The sequence below is a fragment of the Echinops telfairi genome, unplaced genomic scaffold, assembly GCF_000313985.2.
Source record: "Echinops telfairi isolate 266 unplaced genomic scaffold, ASM31398v2 ScPeMD7_655;HRSCAF=1070, whole genome shotgun sequence".
Lineage (NCBI taxonomy): Eukaryota > Metazoa > Chordata > Mammalia > Afrosoricida > Tenrecidae > Echinops > Echinops telfairi.
The window spans coordinates 31,215,148-31,224,065 of NW_022104553.1; the positions used below are offsets into that span (position 1 = coordinate 31,215,148).

Here is an 8,918-nt window from a genome sequence, read left to right on the forward strand (position 1 = left end):
AGCACCTGAGACGCAACCGTATCTTTGCCCCAGAGACACTGATCGCGCTGGGGCTGCTGGCAGGGCTGAGTCAGCCAGCGATGGGTAGTCTGTGACGGGGTGAGAGATAACAGTCTAAGTACAGGTTAGGGGGCTGTTTGTGTGTTCCTGCGGTTGGGTTGTTCCCTTGGTTTGTTTGTGGGGCTGCTACTACCACAAGGGCCTTGGGGAGGGTGGGGGGGGAGGGGCACTATGGTTCTAGGATGGTGGGATGGGAGGTTGTGTGTCTGCGCCCCCATAGGGGTGGCTGTTTCTCATAAACCCTCTCCCTAAAGCGCGTGGTTGTGCACCAATCAGGCTCTTCAAGTACCCCCCCTGGGTCAGTTTCTCAAAGTGGGCGACAGACACCGCCCCCTGGGAGTGCGTGCAGGATGGATCCAAGAGGCCTACAGAAGCAAATGCCTACGTTTTAAGCTGGATAACGGTTGGGCTCTCTCCCACTAGCCAACGCTGACTCATAGCGACCCCTGTGGGTTTCTGACACTGGAACTGCTTAATTTAGTAGAAAGCCCAGGCTTTCTCTCGCTGAGCTGCGAGTGGTTCAAACCACTGACCCCATACCAAGGCGGGACCAGTACATCACCAGGGATCCTTGGATAGGGGCTATAGTATTACTATTTGTAATTGTCCGGTGAGGGCATTGACTCCTTTCCCAAATCTAAGTTTTCTTCACAGTCACCTTAGCAAGCCTCTCCTTAACCGCTGTCCAAGAATGAAACACAATGTTTTAGGTAGACACCTCGGCCATTTGCCACATTACCAAAACTAAACTCATCGCCATTGTGGGTTATATGTTGGGCTGCTAACTGCAAGGTCAGCAGTTTGAAACCACCGGGCTCTCTGTGGGAGAAAGACGAGGCTTTCTACTTCCGTGGTTAGTCTTGGAAACCCACAAGAGCAGGCTATCCTGCCTTGTAGGGTCACTGTGAGTCAGAATGGCTTTGGCAGTGTTTTATTATTTGGCTATGAAATATGAGAAAATGTATGTAGCATCTCTTTATACAACATAATTAACACCCATGAAACCACTACCCAACGTAAACTCTTAAACTTCCATGGTTTTCAACAGAGAAGGCATTTTCCACATCCATGTCTTGCCCTCTCTTGTTCCCGACTGATTCCTAAGTATGGAGTGTTTCACTTCTCAGTCTCCTTTCTGATGTCATACTTGCTTTTGTCCCTCCCTTCTTGGGCTCTCTCCTGGTGCGCTGGTAAATGCTTCACTTGATCATGTGTAGTCTCCCTAAAGCAGTGGTTCTCTACCTTCTTAATGCCACTGCCCTTTCATATAGTTCCTCATGTTGTGGTGACACCCCTCCTATAAAATTATTTTCGTGGCTACTTCCTGTCATTTTGCTATTGTTAGGAATCGGGCGATCCCTGTGAAAGGGTCATTTGACTCCCAAAGGGGCAGAGACCCAGAGGTTGAGAACCGCTGCCCTAAAGCATCCACTCTGGTAAGGCAGAGATCCTTGTCCTGGGCCGACAAGCCCTAGATCCTAGATCCTCCCTGAATGCTTGGAGAATGAATGCAGCTTCCTACCCTGTGCATTCTAGAACCCCCACGGTGGTTTTGAATTGCTGACCTTGTGGTCAGCAGCCCAATGTGTAAACCAGTAGGCCACCAGGGCACACAGCATCATGTCAGCCAGAAACAGGATGGACTGTATTTACTTGGAGATCATAAGCATAGCTTCACAGGTGCTTAGGTACCAGAGGTGGACTGTGGTAGTCAACCATGTGTCAACCTCACTGAGCTCCTGAAAACCCAAACAACACTCAGGCCACACATGGAGCCCCTTCTGACTCACAGCGGCCCGAGTAAACCGCCCCTGTGGCTTTCTGAGGTGCTCAGTCTGTATTAGAGCAGTCAGTCAATTTCATCTTTATCCCGAGTACGATTGGTGGGTTCCAATGGCTGGATCCTGTGGGCAGCAGCCCGAGGCCCCATCCCCCAGAACCCCTCTGAATAGGCTACAGCCCATAGTTATTCCACACAAACATAGGCACTGCAGGGCAGGTCAGGTCTTGTGGATGAGATCAAAGTCCATCATCAGTTGCTCCGGCCCTAGAGTGGGCTCTCGCTCAGCCCAACCGCCCTATGAGTTAAAGCAGAGCTGCTCCTTAGGGCCCTGAGGCTTGGTCTCTACAGGAGCAGCCTCCCAAGGAGGGGCTGGCGTCTTGGCCTTTCTTAACAGTAAACCCTTTGTGCCACCTGAGGCCCTCTGACTTGAAGGGAGCTGAGTTTAGCTGATTGATTGTTGATTGCATGTCAGAGGAGCTAGGTGGAGGCTTCTCTGAAGACAGGCTGCCTGCTGGTAGGTAGCAGCTCCAGCTTGGGTCTGGGGGGTTGGGCCCAGCCCACCCTTGCTGCTGGTTGAACCCTGGCAGGGCAAGGAGTTGGGAGGAATTTCCCAAGATGTGTGTGTAACTGGTCGTTCTCCAGGGCTGCTGTGGGGACTTGGCTTGGGTCTGGCAGGTCTCCCTGGGCTGGGATGTGCTTTGAAGCTGTGGGGTCAACAGCCAGCGGCCCTGATGGGCAGGCACATGGGAGCCAGGTGCTGGGTGGGGCAGTCCCACTCACCGACCTGCTGAGTCACTGGGGCCTTTCACACCCCAACAACTGGGCTTGGCTCCTGGCTCCGTCCCGCACTTGCCCAGGCCTGAAGGTCTGCTCAGATCTCCCCAGCAAGCCTGCCTTCCCCAAGGCCCCCTCCCCAGGGCCTGCTGCCCGGAACCAGGGCCCAGGGTCCTTCCCAGGACGGCGGTGATTCACAGCCTTTTCACTTCTCCTTTGGAGCTAAAAATACAGGGGCCCAGGCATCCTGCTGAGCCAGGCCCGCCAGATTGCACAACGCCCTGGGCTGTGTGCTGCTGACGCAGGCCTGGGTGCGAGCGGCGCCTGGCCTTACTCCCCGAACCGGAGTGTAGGTCAGGGCCCTGACACTCCACTTCCCCTTTCTGGGGTGGAGGGCTCTGGGGGGCTGGGCTGGCGTGGGAGGTGTGTGTGTAGGGGGGAAGGGAGTGATGGCTTGTGCTCCTGGATATGGGGCGCTGGGTAACCCAGGGGTCCAGAATGAGTCCCCCTTTAAAAACATCGAAGTTACGAGTTAGTAGCAGTAGACTGTCACAGGAGGGGTGGGTGGGCAGAGAGGTGCAAATCAGCACTTTGAGGGAGATGAGCAGCAGTGGAAGGCAGAGCCACAGACTGCCCCCACCCCTCCTGCTGGGACAGGGTCAAAGGAAGCAGGCCAGTGAGCGGCCTGCTAGGGCTGCACACCAGAGCCAGGTGGGCAGTGGCTTTTGGAAATGGGCAAGCCACTGCACTGTCCAAAGTCTGCTCCAGGCTGCCAGGGGACCTCTAAGGTCCAGGCTGTGACCGCAGGCCCTGCCCTTTGCTAGCAGGCCTCTGCTGCCCCCTGCTGGCTGTCGCTGGAGGAAGCACAGTCAGAGACAGGGAGGGGTAGGGTAACTGCTGTTCATTGCCCAATCCTTCCCCTGACCCTCCCTGCCCTCTCCCCAGCTCAGAGGGTGCCCCCAGGGCCAGTAGGTGGAGCCGGCGTCTTGCCCGTGACCTTGTTGGCACAGTCCAGCAAGGCGGTGTGAATGTCCTTGGCACAGGCGATCTGAGCTTTGATGACCGCCAGGTACTGAGGGTAGGGCAGGCTGTCAGGCTGCACGGCGTCTGGCTTGGTCGCTGTGGGCACCAGTGTGGGAGAGTGCTTGGCACTGTCGCAGCTCTGGGACAGGCACTCATGTGCCAGGCGCTGGGGGCAGGAAGGCAAAGGGGTGGGGTCAGCCTTGCTCCCAGCATCCTGGACCCCAGCCCAGGGCGACCTTGGGAGAACCCGCAGGGTTCTTGGGACCTTGGGAGAGCCGAGCAGGTGGTTCTTTCTGTTTCCTTCTTGGGAAGATGGGTTTCACCATGATCTCCGCCTTTGTTGAGGGGTGAGAACAGGCCCCAGCTAGGCCTCATGACCTATCTTCTCTGACTGGTTTTGAACTGCTGACTTTGTGGTTAGCAGTCCAATTTGTAGCCACCAAGCTACCAGGGTTCCTGCTGATGGCACCAGCTACTGGCTTACCTCCTCCCTCTTCAGCTGCTGCTCCTCTGCTGTCCTTATTCAACCCAGGCCTCCACTGCAGCAGTTCCTGGGGCTGTCTCCTCCTGCTCATTGTACCCTCCCACAGTGGCCCCCTGTGGTCCCTATCACTTCCCACGTCTGCATCCAGGTTCCCATCTCTGCCCCCTCCCCCGCATCATCTTGGAGGCTCTTTCCTCCCACCTCTCCTGCCTGCCCAGCTGCCCTTCCTCCAGGCCCCACCTTGCTGCTCCCCCTGGCAATTAGCGATGCTCATACGCTAGCCTGTCACCCAGGATAAAGTGTAGGCACCAGCTTGTGCAGCCCTCCTGGGAGCATTCCAGTGACCCTCCCTCAGGGGGAGGGACCGTCCACCTGAAGAAACACTGTCCTAGGCCAAGCCCACTTGCCATGATTGCCTTCTTAGGCTCCCTGAAACTGGGGGCAGTTTTGGCCCTTCTAACCCTCCCTCCCCATTTGGCAGCCAGAGGGCTATTTCTAAAGAGCATATGGGTCAGGTAGACAGGTGTTTAACTTGGGTGAAAGGGAAGATAATATTCTATATGAAGGAGGAGAAGAGAGGGTGGAGTGGTGGCCAGGGCAAAATCCTGGGAGGTTTGATTCGGTTGTTTGAAAATGTTGAATTTCACATGTGGGTCTGCATTCTGGCTGTGTGGAATCCTCCATGGCTCCCCAGTGCCCAGGGGAATCCCAATGGCTCCCAGCCAGGCGGAACTTCTTGCAGCTCTTCTCTTGGGTTGGAACACTCTTGTCCCACTACGCGTCTTGCTGCATTCTGATTTGTCCCTCTGTGTCTAACTCAGAATGGGGCGGAGGAGAATGGCACCCAGGAAAAAACACTGACCATGGGCCCCCACAGCACTCCCCACACCCTGCCGTCAAGGAGTCCAATTGGAATCCCGGCGTCCCTAGAGGCCAGAGAGCACGGCCTGGGGGTTTCCCAGGCGGTCAGGCTTCACAGAAGTAGAGAGCCTCCTCTTTCTCCAGACCACAGGCCCTGGTGCCACATTATATATTTTACAAGGAAAATTAAGTCTGCTCGGAAACTCCATTTTCCAGGGACGGAACCTACAGCCAAGCAGTGTGCACCGATGAGTTAGGGATTGGCACACACTCTCAGACACCTGCCCTTCCCTCACCTCCTGTCCTTGTCCCTCTCCCCTTGCCCTCCCAGCCTGGTTGACCTGGGCTATGAGGAGTCTTCCCTGTGCTTCCAAAGCCCCTTGAAACCCCCTCATTTAAGCCCCAGCCCCTACTTACCCCTCTCCTATCCCAGCCTCTCTGGGCTGCCCTTGTTTCGGCACACATTGCCACCCTATGGACTTAGAAGCTCTTCACGGGCATGGGTCCAAGCGACATGGTATCCCTGGCATGGATGGAAGCACTGGTCTAGCCTGGAGGGGGTGCTGGGGTATGTGTGGAGTGACTGACTAGGGGATTCCGATGACTTGGAGGTGGAAGGCAGGGCTACTGGGGGTCCTTACCAGGCAGAGCTCCAGCTGGTCACAGAGGGCATAGAACTCCTCCAGACACTTGTCGAAACGCTGTATTGGCCCGTCGCTGCTCTTTCTACGGCACGGGAGAAGAGGGTCACAGAGGAATGGATTTCCAGGCTTGGGGTCACCAGTGACCACCCAACCAAGCATTCATCAAGGCCCAGGGGAGGGGCGGGGCCCAGGGGGTTGACATCCGGGGCGGGGCCGAGCGCTAGGGGGCTGGGCTTGAAGAGGTGCGACCGCCCAGGTGCTCCCCAGGCCAAGGGGCGGCACTCACTGTCCGTTGTCGATGTTCGTGTTCTGAATCAAATTCTGAGCTGCCACCTTCATCAAAGTCTGTTTACAAACAAACACACACACAACAGGACACAAAAGGGCGGGGACAATGGGAGATGGAGACTTAACCGCCACCCAACCAATTTCCCATTTATTACCACCTTCTCGAAAGAAGGTCAGCTTCCGGGGTAGGAAAGAGGGAACCGATTACATGGAACTGTGTGTGGCCTCCTCCCTGGGGGACGGACAACCGAAAAGTGGATGAAGGGAGAAGTCGGGCAGGGCAAGATATGACAAAATACCCATTTGTAAACTATCAAGGGCTCATGCGGGAGGGGGGAGCGGGGAGGGAGGGGGAAAATGAGGACCTAATGTCGGGGGTTTAAATGGAGAGAAAATGTTTTGAGAAACGATGTACAAATGCGCTTTACACAATTGATGTGTGTATGGATTGGGATAACAGTTGTATGAGCCCCTAATAAAATGTTAAAAAAAAAAAAAAGAAAGAAGGTCAGCTTCCATTCCTATATTGATCACTACCCGGGATTCCCCAGTCGCCTCCCGCCCGAGGGGCCTCCGTGAGGGTCTTGCCTCCTAGCAATTGTGGCCCGGGTCTCTTACAGCCGGGTCTTCTCAGCCGGCAACCACCGGAATCCGGTTCCCCGAGGCCCCAAAAGCTGCGGCCAGCCCTGCCCTTCCCTCTCCGGGCCCAAAGAGCCCTCGGACGCTCCCTGGGGTCCGAGGGCCATAGCTCGCAGGTTGCTCGCGGCTGCCGGCCGCTTACCTGGAGGCTCTCCTTCAGCTGCGGGATGAGCATTTTATAGCGCTGCACGGGATCGAAGTCCTGTTGCTGCTGCTGCAGGAGCCCGCTCTGGGCCGGCCCCACCAGCGGTGCCGGCGGCGGCGGCTGCGGCTGGGCTCCCGGGCCGCCCGCTGAGCCGGGGCCCGACACGCCCGCGGCCGAGGCAGCCGCGGAGGGAGGCTGCTGCGGCGCAGCCATGTTCTTCACGTCGTGCGCCGGAAGTGCGCCACAGCGCGTCTCTCAGGGGGTGTTTTTTTTCTTTTTAAAAAGGATGCTCCGGATTTTCTAGACCCCACGCGTCGCTAGTTAGCCCGCCTCCTAAGCAATCCAGCCAATGGAAACGATCCCCCGCTTCCAGCCGTAGACCCGGATACTTCACGCTCAGACTGAGCTATCTTTCCACCAATCAGAGGCTGCTATTCCACTTGCCCCGCCCCGTGCCCAGCCGCTGGCCAATCGGAGCGCGGGTCCGATTTTGACTCCATTTCCCTGAAGGCCTTGCGGCGGGAGGCGACCTGTGGGCTCCTCAGCGTCGTGCAGGCAGTCGGTGGAGACGAAGCTGCGGGTCCGTCGTCGGCGCGGCCTGCGCGTCTCCCTGGCTCGTCCGGAACGCTTCTCGTCAGCGCACCCCCTCCTGACCCGCTCCCTCTCCGCGGGGAGCGGCGCCCGCCCGGCGCAGCCTCCTGCCCGGCGTCGGCTGAAGTTGGCACGCCCCTCCGCTTCCCCTCGCGGCACGGCCGGGACCGCCAGGCCGTTTTCGCCTGGTCGCCATGGCGCCCACTATCCAGACCCAGGCCCAGAGGGAGGAGGGTCACAGGTAAGCGACGCGTCGCCTCGCGGCTCCGCTTTCCTCAAAGTTGGGGTGCCGCGGGGGCTTCTCGGTGCGATCGTGTGCCCGCGACGTCATCAGCCGGCAAGATGCCCGTGACGTTACGGAGCGCTCACCCTTGGCGAAGGGGGCGTGGCCTCTAGGTTTCCTTTGGGACCCGGCTGTGGCCCTCGTCTGTGCCACCCACTTCGGGAATTCGCTGTCTGGAGACCTTCCAACAGGATTGCGTTTGAGCGCCCTCTGAATACACGGACATTGGAGGAGACCTCTTTCGCAAACGACTAAATGCGTGGTTTGATTAAAGTCCCAAGGAAGGGATTTGGTATTTGACCGCACTCATTAATGCTTTTGGAGATACTTTCTCCAGAACGTGGTACTCTGATGGTGCCGTAGGTTAATCATTGGACTGTTCATTTCAAGATCGGTGGTTCGAATCCACCAGCTGCTCTGAGGGAGAAAGATGAGGCTGCCTGCTTTTAAAAGATCAAGCCTCACAAACCTTCGGCATGTCTTCTGCCATGTTGGTTTGCTAGGAGTTGGTATCTGCTCCATGATAGTGGATTTCCTCTGAAAGGGTTTTAAATGCTCGACGTCCTTAAGAACACTTGGAGATGTGGTGCCGAAAGAAACATGGTGCCCTGCCATCAGAAAGAATAGCATCTAAGGGAGGCATCAACGAAGTCCACCTGGAAGCAGCACACTAGCCTGTGTGATCCAAGGATTGGAAATAATCAAATCCAAATCCGAAGGAGGGAATGGTATCAGAGCTTAAATTGTAAACACTTGGTTCCCAGAAGGCTATGGATGACCGTGGAAGCCCTAAATTCGTTTTGCAGGGTCCACACACATGGATTAAACTTAATGAATACTCTCTGACCATAGGGATGTGACTAGCCTTACCAGAGTACTGTAAAGTTGATTATAACTACACCGTTAGGTTAACATGTAATACCTTATAATTTGGACTCTTTTGACCCATTTTAAAGTAGTTTCAGAAAAAAAAAAGTGAAGGGAAGATACAGCACATGGATTTAGCCCGTCAGTAAACCAGCCTCTGACAACCACAGGGTCCATTGGTGCAATTGTATGGCGATAATATAGAAAGGTTATAGTAAAGTCATAAAGAACAGGAAGGGTAGGAGAGAGAGTAAAATAAAGGAGTCAGACACAGTTCATGGTAGGATGCTCACCTCAGCTCCTCTTGGTGGTCCATGTGGAGGTGGGAGGGAAGATGAGACGAGAGGAGAGAGCAAGTATATTTCTAATCAAGGCTTATATATGTAAGGGTTTTTGGGGCACGAAGCGGAATTAAAGGTCCAATTGGTAAAGTTTTAGAAGCAGGCTTTATTGAGAAGCTTGCGGACGGGTTCAAT

General features: G+C 55.8%; 2 protein-coding genes across 2 annotated transcripts in view; one reads left to right on the plus strand and one right to left on the minus strand.

Annotated features, from left to right (window-relative positions):
* Positions 1-3,503: 3,503 nt before the first annotated feature.
* MED29 (mediator complex subunit 29) lies at positions 3,504-6,935 on the minus strand. The gene is made up of 4 exons (XM_004710315.4): positions 6,699-6,935; positions 5,916-5,974; positions 5,627-5,711; positions 3,504-3,806 (listed from the first exon to the last, which is right to left on the minus strand). The coding sequence occupies exons 1-4, from the start codon at positions 6,912-6,914 to the stop codon at positions 3,564-3,566; spliced, it is 603 nt and encodes a 200-aa protein (XP_004710372.1). The 5' UTR covers positions 6,915-6,935; the 3' UTR covers positions 3,504-3,563.
* Positions 6,936-7,273: 338 nt separating this feature from the next.
* PAF1 (PAF1 homolog, Paf1/RNA polymerase II complex component) overlaps positions 7,274-8,918 on the plus strand; it is an 11,012-nt gene continuing 9,367 nt past the window's right edge. Inside the window, exon 1 of the mRNA XM_004710314.2 lies at positions 7,274-7,533. Within this exon, the coding sequence (XP_004710371.1) occupies positions 7,487-7,533 (47 nt within the window). The 5' untranslated portion in view covers positions 7,274-7,486. The remainder of the gene's footprint in view (positions 7,534-8,918) is intronic.

Excerpts from the sequence above, each read along its gene's own strand:
- MED29 (XM_004710315.4), bottom strand. The coding sequence starts at position 6,914 with ATGGCTGCGCCGCAGCAGCCTCCCTCCGCGGCTGCCTCGGCCGCGGGC. Across the intron at positions 5,712-5,915 it reads ACGAACATCGACAACGGACA|AAAGAGCAGCGACGGGCCAA; the intron begins GTGAGTGCCGCC and ends CCCGTGCCGTAG. Across the intron at positions 3,807-5,626 it reads ACCAGCTGGAGCTCTGCCTG|CGCCTGGCACATGAGTGCCT; the intron begins GTAAGGACCCCC and ends TCCTGCCCCCAG.